At 48.5% G+C, this 17,360-nt stretch overlaps 2 protein-coding genes across 4 annotated transcripts; one reads left to right on the forward strand and one right to left on the reverse strand.

Annotated features, from left to right (window-relative positions):
- The first annotated feature begins 534 nt into the window (after window positions 1-534).
- On the forward strand, window positions 535-5,281 carry tgoln2 (trans-golgi network protein 2). 3 transcript variants are annotated; one of them, XM_068738366.1, is made up of 6 exons: window positions 535-696; window positions 2,168-2,239; window positions 2,983-3,009; window positions 3,043-3,683; window positions 4,208-4,291; window positions 4,380-5,281. In XM_068738366.1, exons 1-6 carry the CDS (start codon window positions 642-644, stop codon window positions 4,383-4,385), a joined length of 885 nt encoding a protein of 294 aa, XP_068594467.1. In that variant the 5' UTR covers window positions 535-641; the 3' UTR covers window positions 4,386-5,281. The 3 variants fall into 3 exon arrangements, with proteins under 3 accessions (XP_068594467.1, XP_068594465.1, XP_068594466.1); XM_068738364.1 differs by having other exon boundaries at window positions 2,983-3,683; XM_068738365.1 differs by having other exon boundaries at window positions 2,983-3,683; window positions 4,383-5,281.
- A 312-nt stretch (window positions 5,282-5,593) lies between these two features.
- Window positions 5,594-6,521, reverse strand: zgc:153044 (uncharacterized protein LOC751678 homolog). Its single transcript, XM_068738385.1, has one exon. The coding sequence runs from the start codon at window positions 6,412-6,414 to the stop codon at window positions 5,869-5,871; it is 546 nt and encodes a 181-aa protein (XP_068594486.1). The 5' UTR covers window positions 6,415-6,521; the 3' UTR covers window positions 5,594-5,868.
- Window positions 6,522-17,360: the final 10,839 nt, after the last annotated feature.

Consider the following 17,360-nt stretch of genomic DNA (forward strand, 5'->3'; position numbering starts at 1 on the left):
AAAAAAAAACCCAACTTGTTCAGCCTTTATAACACGATCCATCCTTTTAAGAACATGTTCAACCTGTTTTACTCAGCAGAACAATGACCTACTTATTCCTTGGTTGTCAGTGAAACATATATGCGGAAAAGAAAAGGTGTTACACGAGACGCCTGCCTTCAGGAAGCAACTGGACAGCTTGGGTGAAGGCATGCATAAAAACCTGATATGTGCCCCATTGTTTTGTCAGGCGCCTGCGAAAATGCATGTGAGGAAGTTGAATGAGCATTTTTGCATCTATCTTCATGGGTAAAAGTCGACAACACTTTGACAAAAATGAGACGACGACAACATTCCCATAAAATGTCGATGTGGCAATCCAGAATATTTGAATGGACAGGGCCCGCAAACCCACTACAAATAACACAACTGGTTTAGAACCACAAAACTGAGCTGGTTTGGGAAAAACAGCCCTGTCGTGTCAGCGTTCTACCAGAGGGGGGCGGTAGAGCCCGCCTCCGTATGTCCACGAATAAGAAATAAACCGGAAGTAGGTTAGATAAGTACGTCCCTGCTTGTCGGTGTGTATCTGTCAACGCGGATTTAGTCGTTAACCGGAGTGAGATTAAAAATATTGGTTTGTTTATTTCTTCGCGGACGCGATGAAGTCGTTTTTCCTGCTGCTCGCCGCGTCTCTCTGTTTCCATTCGGTCGGAGGTAAGTGGAGTTTCGCTGCGTAACGAAGCAAAAAAATAAAAATAAAATAAAAATGTGTCTGACAGGTTATTCCGTTTGACTCATCCGCGACACCTTCAACTCTTCATCAATATTCCATTTTGTTCCCAAGACTTCCGGTTCTTTTTCCACTCGAAAAGGAAGAACGACAGAAAGGATGAGGATTAATTAAAATCACGTCAGTGGCGTTCGCGTGCACATATTGTGATTAAATCGCACAGAATTCATTTAAATTATGGATTCATGTGGTTGAGTTTGAATTCCTGTTCCGTGAAAATATTCGAATACAAGTATGGCCTATTAGAATTTGAGAACCTGTCTGGTTGGCAACACGCCAGACCGGATCTGAGCTTCAGCATCCGGTCTGCAGGTTCCCCCGCAGGTTCCCCCGCAGGTTCCCCCGCAGGTTCCCCTGCAGAAACAGGAACACTGATTCTGTCTAGCTTGTAGCAGCGTGGACAGTTCTCAGGGTATTGAACCGTTGTCTGGATCTAGTCCAGAGATTAGGATTCATTTATTTGGTGCGGGCGCCAATCCTCCATCCACTTCAATGGTAATCCTTCAAGGAGTTTATTTGTAATTTGACACAATTAACCCCAAAAACCAGTGGAAAATTACAAAGAATAGACCTCCCAGTTATGAACCCAAGTCTTCTCCAATGTTTCATTTTAAAGCCATCGGATGTTATTTATAGTTAATGGAATAGAATAGAGAAAGAAGAATATATTTCAATGTTTAGGAAGCTGAAAATAATTACTCGATATCCAGATCCAGTCCAAAATGGAACTAGTTCTTCCCTGTCAGGTGTTTTTCTGTGTAATCCTGCCAACTAAAAGACAAACAAATGGTGGAGATTGTTCTGTCCAACATGAGCATTACCTATAACCGTTTTTAACGCTATAGGCCCAGGGCCCGTCTGCACGATGTTGGCCGACAGTGTTGGAACCACCTTCGTTTATTTTAATGACCCGTTCTTGGCGTTTTCTTTCGCTGTAAGAGGTTTTAAACGGTTCGAAACCAAATGTGATAAAGTTTCCTGAGGGTACAGATCCATTACGGTAAGAAATACCATTGGTCAGGTGTGTATGTCAGTTACAAGAAAACATTGTTCATCTGCCGGAGTATTAAAAAGCGGCGTTCTCTTGGTGAGGTAGTTTGACATCTTATTGGACAGGACTTTATTGAACTGTACGATGCCCCGAGTTTGAATTTCATGAAGACATTTTGGCCAATTTTTTTAAGAAGGTGATTAGAAGAGGACGTCTGGGCAAGGTCGAACCTGACAAACGAGTACGAACCATTTCTTTGTTAGTAGAAGACGCTTGAGGAAATGCAGCTCTAGTTTAACCGCTCTGCATTCACAATGGCCTCATTCACGATGGATATTATTAGGTTGCGTTATTTGTTCTGATGATTAACACTCTACAATTTCACCTGTTATTTTTTATTACAGGGGCTTCAGTTCCGGTTCCTGGGAGCACATCAGACCGGCAAGGGGTCGAGAGTGATCCTCCAGCATCAGACGGTAATATTGGAAGGGGAAGATGAATGCGTTACTGGAAAACTGAACATTCAGCAAGAAGTCAGCAAGAAGTCACAACTCTGAAACTAGCATTGGAAAGTCTGTAGGAGACAAAATCCCGAATCGCTGTGACCAATAAAGATCAGGAGAGATGCAAGAAACTAGAAGCACAAAGCCAAAAGGAGAAGCTAAGACTCCAGATAAAAATGTAATAAAACCTGTAGTTCCCAGTTGGGCACGTTCTCTTAAATCAGGACCAAATGTCTTTCTGTTAGCCTCTGGTTTTCATTCAAGCAATCGATTGCTTTGAGTTATTCTTCTATTTATTATTTCAATCTAGGAGGTTGATTAAAGGGGGCCGTCGACTTACGACTTATACGCCCCGCCATTGTTTCCGACCACACTCGTCTGTTGTCGTTGTTTTTGTCTGTTTACGAGGTGTTTTTGTGACGTACCGGTTGCAACAGTTTCTATGGTCACACCCACGATGTCTACCGAGAGGAAATGGTCTCTTTCTACACTGATATTTTCCGTATCGTGACGCGGCGTAATATACTTACCGTAATGTAACATGGGGCGACTTATGGCCGAGTCGGTATACGACAAAACCCTCTGAACCAATTGTCGTAAGTTGACATCCCCTGTATTTCCAGAAGTTACTTTAAAACACCGTCACCGGGCTTTTATAACTTACTTGAAGCAATTTGGCTGGTCTTTGGTAAATTTGGCTTTGTCTTCCCTTACAGTGCTAGCAGAGAGAGACCAGGAGAACAGCAATAAGGTAAACCCAGTAGGAACGGGAGGAGGCACGGCCACGGACGACGGAAAGGGAGGAGGCGCGGCCCCGGACGACGGAAAGGGAGGAGGCGCGGCACCGGACGACGGACAGGGAGGAGGCGCGGCCCCGGACGACGGACAGGGAGGAGGCGCGGCACCGGACGACGGACAGGGAGGAGGCGCGGCCACGGACGACGGAAAGGGAGGAGGCACGGCCACGGACGACGGAAAGGGAGGAGGCACGGCCACGGACGACGGAAAGGGAGGAGGCGCGGCCCCGGGCGACGGAAAGGGAGGAGGCGCGGCCACCGACGACGGAAAGGGAGGAGGCACGGCCACGGACGACGGAACGGGAGGAGGCGCGGCCCCGGGCGACGGAAAGGGAGGAGGCGCGGCCCCGGGCGACGGAAAGGGAGGAGGCGCGGCCCCGGGCGACGGAAAGGGAGGAGGCGCGGCCCCGGACGACGGAAAGGGAGGAGGCGCGGCCCCGGGCGACGTAAAGGGAGGGGCCGACGGCACCGGCAATGAAAAACCAGGGAAGAAAACCGATGAAAAAGACGAAAGGCAGGAGGAGCACCATGATTCAGAGAGCAGCCACTTCTTCGCCTACTTCATCTTCGCGGTGGTTCTGGTTCCAGTCCTCTACATCCTTTACCACAACAAGCGCAAGGTACTTCCGTTCTGACTCGTACCTCTGATACTTCCTGCTCGTTTCCCCCCGACACACGTTTGAGTTGCAAATATGTCCGTGGGTTCTTCTAACAAATGATGTCAGCTGTCATTTTTTTGAATTTGTACCAAACCAAACAGTCAACGTGGATCAAACCACGTTGGTGCTTTCGCGGGAGAGGACTAGCACTCATCTGCTAACGGCTGAATATTTGGCACCTTTACCCAGCGACGACTTGAATTCAAGATAAACTGAAAGTTGTCTTTGACCCTTGATGATCCCTTTTCCCAAAACAGCGGAACTTTTTGTCAAAGGTCGGCAAAGCTAACGCTGCGTTTAGCCTCATGGCCGGAAAGCTTCAATGCGATTGAGGATCTATTTGGACCTGCTTTGCCGAGGCGCTCCGTGCGTTTGTGTTTCATACGGGGTGTTGTTAGGTGCTGCCCTGGTCTACTTGTTCTGTGGATCATACTTCAAACAAGAGCGAGTTGAAAGGAACTGTCTTTTCTTTTTTTCCACCCCAGATATTTGCCTTCCTTTTGGAAGGAAAGAAATCAAGATCAGCACGGCGACCAAAACACGGAGAATACCAGAAGCTTGAACAGCACGTGAGTCACCGATGAAAAGAAACCCTCCCTTTCTTTTTTTGTAAACTAAACGAGACTTTCTCTGTGAATTTTCTCTTCTTTCTTTCAGAAGTGATTTCGGGTCTTCCCTGAAGCGCTGACTCGCGTGAGAAGCGGATGAACGGATGCTGCCGTTAAATATCTTCCTGTGTCAAGTGAACATCCTTCTTTCAGTACCTTCAGAATGCTTACCGTCTGACTATGCAGATGACACTGTTGCCTTACCTGGGGGGCGGGGGCGGGCGGATTTGTGACATGCAGTGAAGGTGAAGTCATCATGCTGTTTTTGCACTTGTGTTTTCACTTTTTAAAGCAATCTTGTAATTTGATGTGACCAAGGCCCTGACTCAGGTGATTTCAGTAGCAGGTAGAAATACGAGCCGGCTGCAGTACCTTTTTGTACAATAGATTGTTTTTCCTGGTTTGGGGGAACCCCCCCCCCCCCCCCCCCCAAACCATGAAAAACATTCTACAATGTTGGCTCTGCACAATCTCAAATGTGTGTTTAAAGGGTACTGAAGCTTCCATCTACGTGTTGCTGGCCAGATGAAATGCAATGGCAGCCTTTACTGTCCAGAGCCCATGTTAGCGCCACGCTACGCTAACCCGCTAATCCTTCTACAAATCTGTTAAAGGCTGTTTTTAAAGCAGTAGTTTGCAACAACACTTGCTTTCATGATGAAAAAGTCAATATCACTTTTACTGAGTATCGTCCTGGCAACGGACACGTGTCTGTTAGCCTAGCTTTAAGGACGGGAAATAGACACAGCTAGCCTGGCTCGGTCTGAAAGTAAAATGTTTTTGTTGAAATCAAAGTTGTGAAATTGTTGTGGTTTTGTTTTGTTGTTTTTTTTTTGGGGGGGGGGTGGCTGCTTGTACTCTGAAACGTTCTAAACTAAAGGCGATTCCGTGACAGGAAATTGGCCGACATTGTTTAGACTGTTTGGAATGCACCATCGGAGAAGACGCCTTCGGGGGGGGGGGGGGGGGGGGGGGGGTTGGTTGACCTCTCATAAAATCAGATCTTTCTTGCGTAGATTCGTGTTTGTGTCCAGAGATGACAGACTTGTGCCAAATAGACGTGATTGTCTTTTTGTCTGCATTAGTCAGAATATACGGAGACCACTTTAAGTAAAAAGGAAAACTTAATCCAAGTATTTCTCTGTACATAATAAATTCCACAGAAAAAAAAGATACATTTTTGTGAAAAATGCAAATAAAATCCAGCATTTTTAACACTTTGGTCCTTCTTGTTGGTGTGTCCTTCCTCGTTTTTGAGCTTGTAATTGTACAAAGATACTCGGTATATATATATATATATATAAAAAAAGACGGCAGTTTTCATGCGCAAATTTATTTGGGGAAACTGGTGTCATGTAAAAAAAAATCTGCATTTTCCTTCTAGATAATCTGAATCCGCAGCAGATTATCAGCAGTGACCAGTTGGAACTCATTTAAGGTGCAGCAGGGAGACGAGTTCAACCGGGTCTGCAGAACCAAATGCTCCGCTGGGATGACTGGAAGCTCTGCTCCACTTCCAGACATGACCCCCCCCGTGGTCACAGTGACGTCATGTTTCTGGCCTCCTCCTCGTAAATGTCTGGGATCTCCCCCATGGGGGAGGAAACGATTCTGACAGAGTTGCACCCGCGAAGCTCCATCTCGAAGCGGACGAGCTGCTTCCAGAAGCCCCGGTTCGGTCTCGCCAGGGGTCGGCAGGCCTTCACCCACCCGTGGGCCTCCAGGAGAGTCGCCCCGCGGTGCTTCATCAGGTAGGCCACGCACAGCGAGGCGGAGCGGCTCACGCCGGCGTTGCAGTGCACCAGCGTGCGGCCGCCGAGCGACGCGGTGGCGTGGATCTTGTCCGCCACCGCGTCGAAGTGATCGCGGAGAGGAGCCTCCGGGGAGTCGGAGATCGGGATGTGGATGTACTCCAGGCCCGGAGGAGGAGGGCGGCTGCAGCCGGCCTCGGTAGCGTTCACGACGCAGGTTAGCTTGTGGCGTTTCAGCAGACGGTGATCGTTAGCCGCGCTAGCATTACTGAGGTAAAGGTGGTCGGTGACTCGGCACAAACCCGAGAGGCCGCGACGGCCCTGCCGACTCATAAACGACGCGGAAATCCCCGTTATAAGAAGACTGGATTAACGGGATGATAGAAACGAGTTAACCGATCCTCCATCAGTCGGGACGGGGAGTCAAAACATTGTTTTTCCTGACAAACGTATGTCCCGCCTTCCTCTGTCTCCGATTGGCTTATCTGGATATTGTTTTTTTTAGGCCCCAATCAAATCATTGGTCACTCAGAGACCGAACCCTCACAACGAATCAGGGCAGAGAGCACCATCCAATCAGTAAAAATTAGGCGGCCTTCGTACAGTTTGTACGGCAAGTCAGGAAGGACAAACATGATTGAACGCTAACGTTGTTGCCCACAGCCGGTATAAAATCAAACCTTAATGTCTCATTTACATTAAATAGAAAATAAAAAAACAAAAATAAACGTATCTTAAGCAGTAGGTGATAGACAAAATTAAATTGTAACTACATTTTGGTAATTATTTTAATATATATATTTATTTATGTGTATTTCTGATTTTGTTGAGTGGAGCAATATTGCTGATGGAATTTCACCCTGGGATTAATAAAGTATTCTGATTCTGATGTCGTCTGCAAGAAAACGGATAGATGGATCTATAAACTATAGTATTAAATGTAAATATTTAAATTAAGTAACAAAAAACAATTCAGAAGGGCAGCATAAGAGCTATTAGGAAATGGCACATCTCTACAAAATATTTAAGGAATAGATTATGTTAAAATGCTCTGATATGCTGCCAAAGTGCTGCGACGGAAACATTGGAAAATGACAATCTTTAATTCTCAAAATACTGAAATTAATGTAACGGCATGATTTTGGCTAAAACATAACGATGTTTTAGGATAGTCTGCTACTAGATGGATAATAGAGGAGATAATAAAGGATAATAATCTCTGATGTCTCACAGAAAACAAAGGTTTCTCCGAGGATCTGGTGATGGAATAAGAAACAGGTGAGCAGATGGAACATAAACCAGGCTGCTTAGACTGGCGCTCTGTCGACATCTGGTGGATGAACGAAGAACCGCAGGTCTGAAGAATTCCTCAGTCAAGCATAGGGGGCAATAAAAGTGGCGGAGGGGGAGCGTAAATAAACTCTAAACAGGACTGGGGCAGCAGTTCCATATTTTAGAACTAGCAACTTCCATGTGGCGCCATCAGCAGGTCAAAGTTTGCCAAACTACCCAAACTAAGAGCCCATTCAGAGGCTCTCTGTGTCCAACCCACATGAAGAAGGTTAAAAATCTAATTCATGCATATACACTAACACCTTTTTCTTTTCTTTTTTGGTCTTTAACGTCCTTTCAGAGTTTGAACCCCAGGAGAAACCGGTGATTGAATGTCAACATTTATCAGCTGTATATGACAAAATGGTATTTGTATCATTATCGTTCATGTTAAGTTTAACATCCACCCAACAAACCCTACAGTGTGTTTCTTTAAGTCATTCTATCCCGTTTTTCCTGCTGTGTGTGTAAACTGGTGGTGCCTGCAGGAGGCAGTCCGCGGTTGCCCGGGAAACACAGATGGTGGATGAAGGGCACGCATACAAAAGCCTATAAACCTGCGGCGGCAGCTGGAGACCGAGGTCTGTGCTGTTGTCCTCTGAATACCGGGCGTCCGTGTCTTTGTCCCGAGGCTTCCGTCTCCGCTTTGTCCTGGTTCCCCCCCGACTGGACTCCCACATCTGCTTCCCTCGGCTCGGCAGCCAGACACGACGCTCAGCCGCGGTCTGTGTTTGGTGCGTGCGTGGTGCGCACAGATCCTTTAGTGCAGGCGTAACCGCTGCGTTTCCATCCAGGTTCGGCGGCACGCCCACAGCGAGGAGAGAAGAAGATGCGGATAAAAAGGTAGGATAAAACCAAAAACCTGCTCCTCTTTTCCCTCCGAGGTTTTTAATCAATCTGCTTCATTTGTTGTTGTTGTTGTTTGCTGAGGAAGGCCTCGGTTGAGACCTTGATCTGACATCCCGGCAGGATTTATGAATATTAAAACGTGTTTACTTATAGAAAAGCTATTTCTGGTGCCAGATTAGAATGGAGGTGCGTAATCTGGGACGTGTTGTGTTTGTGGATTATAACCTCGGTGTGAACTGCAGCTACTTTACAGCGTTTTTTTATTCTGCTTTGCAACATGAAGATTTAACTAAAGGCTTATTTGCTCTAAATTTACGGCTGCGCGTATTTTTTTTAGAACAAAAGACGCAAACATAATGCAGCGATTCATCAATTAGTCATTCATAAATATGAATGATCATCTGTTATGTGTTCCACACCCTTACGCGCTATGCTTTTATTTTGTAGCGCGGTCACGTTGCGTGGATGCCCCCCCCCCCCCCCCCCCCGGATTAAACCGGAGCTGACACCGGTCAGGTGAGGTGTGCCGGCTGGATCATTACTTTTGATGGAGACACCGGTGAGGTTCGCTTTATTTTCTATCCTGATAAACAGCAGAAGAAGTAGCTGCTGGGGTGTGTTGGTGTGTGTGTGTGGGGGGGGGGGGGGCAGATTTGTTGCGTCCCACCGTTCTGCTGCTTTGTTTTCCTGTCCAGTGACCCCGATGGATCCACCGGGACCCGAGGAGAGGCGTCGGTACCGGATCAGTCGGTGTCGTTTCACACCGCGGCGCCTCCTGATGTAAACCCGCAGTCAGGACTGCGCCTCTCGCGTGCTCCAAAGCTTCTCTGCGAGATAAATTGGTGAACAGATGGAACACGCGAGATTAGCACATCCATAGTTCCTCTCCCGGATTAGATAATCTGGACTAAATCGATTTCGATCCGTTATTCGACATGACGCAGATCATCCCGGGGAAATGATTCCGTTGGATCGACTCTCTCCTTTCTGACTGTGACGTGTCGTTTCTCCTGCAGTGACGGATTCCTGCTGTCCCCGGACCTTCAAGGAGGAGGCGACCCACGTCCAGCCCCCCCCCACCGAGTCAGCATCGTTCCACCGGTGACGCGTTGAGTCGAACCCACGCAGTGTTCTTTAGAACGTGCGTGTTTTAATTGGGTGTGACTAAATCAGCTTTATCCACCCACACTGTGTGTGTGCGTGCGTGTGCGTGTGTGTGTGCATGTGTTCCTGAGACACTGTAGCCATCACCTACACTCCTCTTTGTTACCATGGTAACCCCGTTCACTTCTCTTTGCGCAAGACGCTTTAGATCAAAGAGAGGTAGCGCGAGCGAGATATCTTTTAATCTGCGTGATGTTATAAATAATCTCAGGTGTGTGTTAACGCGCGGGGTGGATACCGCATTTTGTGGGCGTGCATGCATGCGTTTGCATGTTCCCTGTGTGTGTGTGTGTGTGTGTGTGTGTGCGTGTGCATGCGCATCACGTCTGTCTGATTAAACCAGACATTCCAGCTGCTTTTCAACGATTCTCTCATCGCTGCCTTTCAGCCGCCGGATGGACCCGAGAAAGGATAAAAAAAAATAGTATTTGCAAATGTTTCTTAGCATTTGTTTCAAGCAGCAGTATAAGTGGGGATTCTGGTGGTTGAGTGAACCACGAGGATGTTGCTGGAGATTAATGGCGCGTGGATTTCTAAATGACGCTCGCTGGCATTAATTCAACGTCTAACGAGTCGTCGCTCTGCAGCCGCGTCAGGAAGCAAATGCCAAGAATGATGTGCAAGTAGCTTTTTGTTTTAGACCCAGGTCTGACTTCTTTCTACTAACAATTTATCACTAATATCTAACATCACTAATGTCTGCTAACGGCTCGGCGGTTACTAACCTGCCCTCTGAACGGCCCGGCGGTTACTAACCCGCCCTCTGAACGGCCCGGCGGTTACTAACCTGCCCTCTGAACGGCCCGGCGGTTAGTAACCCGCCCTCTGAACGGCCAGGCGGTTACTAACCTGCCCTCTGAACGGCCCGGCGGTTACTAACCTGCCCTCTGAACGGCCCGGCGGTTAGTAACCCGCCCTCTGAACGGCCAGGCGGTTACTAACCTGCCCTCTGAACGGCCCGGCGGTTACTAACCCGCCCTCTAAACGACCCGGCGGTTACTAACCTGCCCTCTGAACGGCCCGGGGGTTACTAACCCGTCCTCTGAACGACCCGGCGGTTACTAACCTGCCCTCTGAACGGCCAGGCGGTTACCAACCCACCCTCTGATGACCAGGCGGTTACTAACCCGCCCTCTGAACGGCCCGGCGGTTACTAACCCGTCCTCTGAACGACCCGGCGGTTACTAACCTGCCCTCTGAACGGCCCGGCGGTTACTAACCCGCCGTCTGAACGGCCAGGCGGTTACTAACCTGCCCTCTGAACGGCCCGGCCGTTACTAACCCGCCCTCTGAACGGCCCGACGGTTACTAACCCGCCCTCTGAACGGCCCGGCGGTTACTAACCCGCCCTCTGAACGGCCCGGCGGTTACTAACCTGCCCTCTGAACGGCCCGACGGTTACTAACCCGCCCTCTGAACGACCAGGCGGTTACTAACCTGCCCTCTGAACGGCCAGGCGGTTACTAACCCGCCCTCTGGACGGCCAGACGGTTACTAACCCGCCCTCTGAACGGCCAGACGGTTACTAACCCGCCCTCTGAACGACCCGGCGGTTACTAACCCGCCCTCTGAATGGCCAGACGGTTACTAACCCGCCCTCTGAACGACCCGGCGGTTACTAACCCGCCCTCTGAACGACCCGGCGGTTACTAACCTGCCCTCTGAATGGCCAGACAGTTACTAACCCGCCCTCTGAACGACCCGGCGGTTACTAACCCGTCCTCTGAATGGCCAGACGGTTACTAACCCGTCCTCTGAACGGCCCTGTGGTTACTAACCCGTCCTCTGAACGACCCGGCGGTTACTAACCCGCCCTCTCACATGTGACCTGATTCCAAATTATAATCCCGGACTGTCCTGCTTCACAGGACAAAAATTCACAAACGGGGGGGGGGGGGGGACGCACACGTAAAACATTTTCAACACGAGGCCCTGAAAACAAAAGCTGGATTTTAAACTATAACTAGAGACTAACTGAGGAGCTTTCATTAGCTCTCTGCAAACTAACCAACTAACCTACTAATGAACTAATGATCTAACAACAACTAACCAACCATGCTAACATTGTGCCGACTGGGCGAGCTCACGAAGCTCCCTGAGTGTGTGTGCGTGTGCGTGTGTGTGTGTGTGAGTGCAAAACAAATCCATCTGCTTTTATTTCGAGCATCAGTCGAACACATCGGTGTAATAACTATAACATCGGTGTAATAACTATAACATCGGTGTAATAACTAACATCGGTGTAATAACTTCTTACTTTTGCACACTTCATAGCCTGCAGTTAAACAACATGCAGCGTGGAAACACAGAAATAAATTAAATGTACACTTTTGTGTTTTATCGACTTGTTTCTTCCCCACGTACTTTTGTTTGTTTTGTTCTCAACCAGTTGAAATATAAATTAAATCATGACGTCTAATACGGAAATTGTTCACAATAACTTGTCATGTTTTCTGCACCCAGAAAGGACATTACAAGCTCTATTTATTACAAGCAGCAAACATTTGACTTTCTGTGATCAGACTGATTCCCTGTTACTATGACAACATGTGCTGATTGTTATAGCTTAAAAGAAATCAGTGTAAATCACCACGAAAATAAGTTTTCAGGCTGCAGGAATTAAAAACCTGCATTACCGCTGCCGTCCTGCAGGTGGGAGCCTTTCCCCGGCTGAGAGGAGATCCGTTTATTGGCTCCGTTTAAATTCGTGAAATCGATGACGTAACGGTTTCACACTCCTCGCGCTTTATTTGGATGATGCAATCTGCAACTTTACGTTAAATCTAATGAGAATATATCAAAATTAGCGTTTGTTTGTTGTCTCGCACTCATTTTCCATGATAAGTAAGAAAGAATTTGGATATTCTGTAGATGTTTGGAATTATTAAATAGTTTGTTTGTAATTATTAAACCGTAATTGACTAACAGAAATGTTCCTAAAGAGGGCTGTAATCTAATGTCGGCTAATTTCCCTCTCTTATTGGTTTGAAATACAAAGGTCAAAGGTCACCGCTAGCGGTGATGCATTTATTCATTTTATTCTCAGCTAAATAAATGCTTATGGGGGGTGGGGGTGAGGGGGGGGGGGGGGGTTGTGTTGCACAAAGAATCACACACCTCAGCAGACCTTGGTCTCTTCGTCCTCCTCCTCCCTCGCTTGTGTCGGACGGAGAGGGGGGGTGATGTGATCCAGATGGCGGGTTTCTGAAGGTAGGGGCACCGGGGGGGGGGGGGCTCGGGGTCTCCACGGGTCAGCCGTAATTCACCGCAGAGCCCGGAGAGCAGAACCTCAGCACACACAAAACCCCTCAAAGAGCAGCGAGGCTCCACTTAAAGTCTTAAATATCACACAGACTCCAGTTCAAAGGCCGGAACGCCGGGATGAGGCGCATTAATCGGCGTAATGACGCTCTCCACTGAATGTTAGTTTAGTTTAAAAGCACACAGACGCTCCGGGCCCCCGGGCCCCCGGGCTCTCGGGCCCGGGATGCCACAGAGGCAGGAATGCATTTCCCAAATCATCTTGTCGGCAATTCTCACCGATTCTATTTCTTCTTCACCCTTTCATCGAGTCAAAAGGACGCCGGCGCAGAAAAGTGAGCGTCTGTGTGTGCGTGTGATCCAGAAGCGGCTCCGAGTAACCGGAGCCTCCATCCCGAGGAGGATGTCTGCCCAATAACAGCCCGCTAGCGGCCTGCGATGGAATCCGTCTGTGTGCTGCGGAAGATGGGAAGAGAGGGAAGAAAAGAAGAAGAGACCTCAAACCTGCAGAGTTTAAAATGGGGAATCCGCTCAGACAGTTCAAGGGCTGAAGGTAGGTTGCGCCACCTGTGTGTGTGTGTGTGTGTGTGTGTGTGTGTGTGTGTGTGTGTGTGTGTGTTTGTGTTTGAGCGCGTCTCCTCGGGTTTTTGGATTGGAGTGGGACCTTATTTTAGGCTCGATCAGACGTGAGAACCTATCATTCTAAACACGGCGGGAGAATATGCACCCGTTCCCATCAGAAAACCGACGGCGCTCCTTTTTCCGTCTTTCCCATCCTTTGAAATCCGCCGCTCACGGATGACGGATCTTATTATGAGGCGTGTTTCCGAGCAGACATGGAAGTGGAGCGCGCCGACGTTGATGTCCGGCACCGGGTCGCGGGCCAAGCTGGAGCCCATCTCAGCAGTCAATGGGCGAGAGGCGGGGCTACACCCTGGACAAGCCGCCAGTTCATCGCGAGAGAACATGCAAACTCCTCACAGAAAGGCCACAAGTCGGATTCGAACCCGCGCCCTCCTTGCTGTGTTAAATGTGCGATAGGGGACCTCTCCGCGGCGTTGAGCCATCTAACTTCCATTAAAAGGATTTGACGCATGATCCGCCGGGCCTTCCTGCACCTTTTCTTTCCAAACGCTAAGTCCTGTTAATAGTGTGAAAATGGTGACATTAAGTCAGAGAGCCGGCGGTTCCTAAACGCCTTTGGTTTCCCTGCCTGCCTGCAGCTAACGTTCAGAGAGCAGATAAGTGGCCGGTCGGAGGAAGACAATCTGTCCTGCTGGCTGCTGAATGATGGACAGTAATTAAAAGTTAGCTAATAACCTCTTCACACCTGACATTTCAACAGGGAGGTCCTGGGCGCCATTATCTACATATAGATTAAACAGCGTAATTGGCAGGGAGATAGGGTTAGGAGGATTGTGAAAGGAAGAGGAGGTTGAAAAAAAAAAAAAAGGGCCAGGCCATCGCTAAACCATTAAGCGGAATATCTGAGTGACACTCGCGATTTGGCTCCCCTCGCTAATGCGACAGGAATCGAGCTGAACTAAAATGTGAAATGAATGAAGCCTATCTCTGCGCGGTTATTACCAGGGCAAACACCGGCCATGGAAAATAGCTTTAATTTCATAATAATTGCCGGATGGACGTGACTCGTTAGAGAGGCGAAGGGGAGGAAGTCGCCGCGGCGCTGCGCCACTTTGACTCCCACGAACCCGATGACGGCATCGTGGAAAAAAATACTTCCTGTGGTTCTGACACTGGTGACGCAGGTTTACACGCAACCCCAGCAGGTCGGAGCGCATTAATGCACCTCGTGTAGCATTCCTGGCGTATCGGCTAACCGTTAGCCGCTAGTGAAACATGGAAAACCATTTGCTGACGGAGAATGCGTGAAGGAGACAACACTATCACATATATCGGGCAACTAAGGCCCTTGGTAAGTGAACATGTTTAATAAATACTGCAAAAAATGTGTAAAAACAGATTTACAAATGATTTCTGGACTTAAATTTAACACAAATAAACTTTGGGATTCTACGGCTAAAGTAAATCTAAGCGGGTCGGCTCTGATTTGTGAAAGTGTTACTTATGAGGAACCATCAAAGGTTGAACTGTACGTTAAATAAAATAAACAAAATCTGCTCCATTTGTTTAAACTATTCTTAAGTGATTTGCTTTTTGCACGCAGTTCCCGCCTGCACCGCTAGATGTCCCTCTTGCTTCAGTCTGGGGGGCCGCTCTGCTGTGATTGGACGACTTGTCTCTCCAGACCCCCGCGTTCATCCATCATGTCCAGAGGTGCTCGTCTCTAAAACCAAACACGGAACATTTCTCTCTCCTCTCGACTCCTTCTCCGCATTCTCTCTCTCCGTCCTCCTCCTTTCGATAAAAAGGATCGCTTTACTGTTTGTACGGGGGGGATTGGTGTTGTTAACAGGTGTAGGGTAATGGCATCCCCGCCGGCAACCAGACACGGAGAGGGTCGCGCCCCTCCTCTTCCTCTTCCTCTTCCTCTTCCTCTTCCTCACTCCTCTGACGGATTGCGCCGCCATTCGTCTAAATTATGTCACCGGCAATGAGCCATCGGTTCAATCCGGCCTGAACGAAGCACGGGGTTTGCTTCTGTTGACACTTCCTCAGCGTTCACTCCTCTTCCCGATTACTGTGGGCTCTTCCCGGGCTCGGTTCCGGTTCCTTTTCGTGCAGGGCCCCCGGGTGAAAGTGTGGCCCCTGTTTCGTCCTGGACTTTGAATTTGTTGCTACGCGAAGCTCGCCGCGCCGTGGATTCACCGCTTATGAGAGGAAACGTCGCACGAGGTGTGAAAATGGAAGAGGTTCCGTCGTAAAGGTCGGCGCACGGAGATAATCGTGCACAGATCCGCCCGTTTTGACGAGGGCGTAAACACGGTGAGAAGGTGCTCCGTCCATTTCTTCCATTTTAATCCAGTCTGACCGACCATTTTGGATCCTCTCCCCTCTTCCAGCCTTCCTTGAGGTCCTCCTCCATCGGTTTGATTCCCATTTTCTCCCGCCGTCCCTCAGGAACACTCCCAGCTGCATAGCAGATGTCATTTTTCATTTTTCCTTTCCTTTCCTTTCCCTTCTTTGGATATCCTCCCTTTTCGGATAAACTGGCGTCATCCTTCCTGACCTCCGCCGAGGAGGTTCTGTTTTTGCTGGCGTTTGTCTGTCTGTCTGTCTGTTAGCGAGACGATTCCAAAAGTTACAGACGGATCTTGATGACATTTTCCTGAAGATTTTTGGGAATGCTACCAGGAACAGTTGATTAAACTTTGGTGAGTGTTTAGGAATTCCTAACAAGCGTTGTCGTTTAGCTGAGTCAACGGTTTTGTTACCTCCACCGAGGAGCTTCTGTTGTTAGCGTCCGTCTGTTAGCGGGATTACGGAAAAACTTCCGGATGAGTCTTGGTCCAACTTGGATCCCATTAAATTTTGAGAGCGATCCGGATACAGGATGTTAAAAATAATAATCTGGCTTTTCCGCTCCGATCTCGCATTCAATTCGCTCACCAAAAATCACAGTCGTAAAGGGGTCCGAAAAAATGTCTTCCGGTTCTGATCCAGAATGAGGTCCGGAAAAAATATGACATTTTACGGATTCAGAAACCAGTTTCAGATTCACTTTGACTTTTCCTGGTCGGTGTATAAAGAGACCAAGAACAATCTAGAACCTTTTGGTGCTGATCCAGATCACCGTGTGGACGGTGTAGATCCGGTTAGGAGGGGAACGAGCTGCTTGGGGGAGGTCTGCGCTCTGACAGTGCTATAAGTTTTCCCTGTTTTAAACTTCGCTCTGGTATTTCTCTCAAATTCCACCCTTTCTTCGTCTCGACCCTTTCGGCACGCCGGGCGCCTCGGATATGGCGAGAGGGGCCCCCGGGAGCGACGGCGCCGAAAACTTACTCCCTCGTCACTCCTCTCATTGAGGCATCCCAGGAAAGAACTTTGATCCCCGGAGCTGATTATTTGACCATGTGAGTTCATTCATCCTTGCGAGGTTTGATATATTTCTCCAAACGGTTTTAGACCTTTTAACTACTCGGAGGGGGGGGGGGCGGCAAACAAGCAGAAATTGAGAAAGGAGGAAACGAGGAGGCGCCGACGCTGCGCTGGTTCCGTGATTCCCTGGTTAATTGAGCCTATCTAACACAGTGTTACCTTGTTATTTCAGATAAACAACCCCATAAATGTTCCCCAGATTACATTATTACAGTTGTAAAATGCACCCAGGGAATATAAGAGAAGACGGTGATCATGTCTCCCCCATACTCATCGCGTTTTATTGGGTTCTTCACCCACAGGATTCCGATACGGAGCGGATAGAAATAATAATCCGCTCGCCTGCGCGTCTTAAAGCGCACGAGAACGACAAAACGAAAGCCCTTTCACGATATTTGCGTCATTCCTTTCCCGTCTAGACATTATGTTTGTCTTTCTTTGCTCTTTTTTTTTTTTTTTTTCGGGCACGTCATCTCCTGAGAGAACGGTGTTTGACTGAAGTCACTGCGCCGGCAGAACAAAGGCCCGCATCGGTCCATATTCATGAAGGTGGAGATATTACTGACAGATTTTCTTATGGGAACAAATCACCAGTATGGGGGGGGGGGGGGGGGTCTCCGGGGCTCTGCTGCGTTTGGCTGGTCCGAGTCCGG

This window comes from Brachionichthys hirsutus, chromosome 4 (genome assembly GCF_040956055.1).
Source record: "Brachionichthys hirsutus isolate HB-005 chromosome 4, CSIRO-AGI_Bhir_v1, whole genome shotgun sequence".
Classification (NCBI taxonomy): domain Eukaryota; kingdom Metazoa; phylum Chordata; class Actinopteri; order Lophiiformes; family Brachionichthyidae; genus Brachionichthys; species Brachionichthys hirsutus.

What these genes read in the sequence shown, in the direction of transcription:
- tgoln2 (XM_068738364.1), top strand. Translation starts at nt 642, where the DNA reads ATGAAGTCGTTTTTCCTGCTGCTCGCCGCGTCTCTCTGTTTCCATTCG. An exon ending in CTGTTTCCATTCGGTCGGAG is followed by an intron (nt 697 to 2,167) that starts GTAAGTGGAGTT and finishes TTTTTATTACAG; the next exon opens with GGGCTTCAGTTCCGGTTCCT. An exon ending in TGATCCTCCAGCATCAGACG is followed by an intron (nt 2,240 to 2,982) that starts GTAATATTGGAA and finishes CTTCCCTTACAG; the next exon opens with TGCTAGCAGAGAGAGACCAG.
- zgc:153044 (XM_068738385.1), bottom strand. Translation starts at nt 6,414, where the DNA reads ATGAGTCGGCAGGGCCGTCGCGGCCTCTCGGGTTTGTGCCGAGTCACC.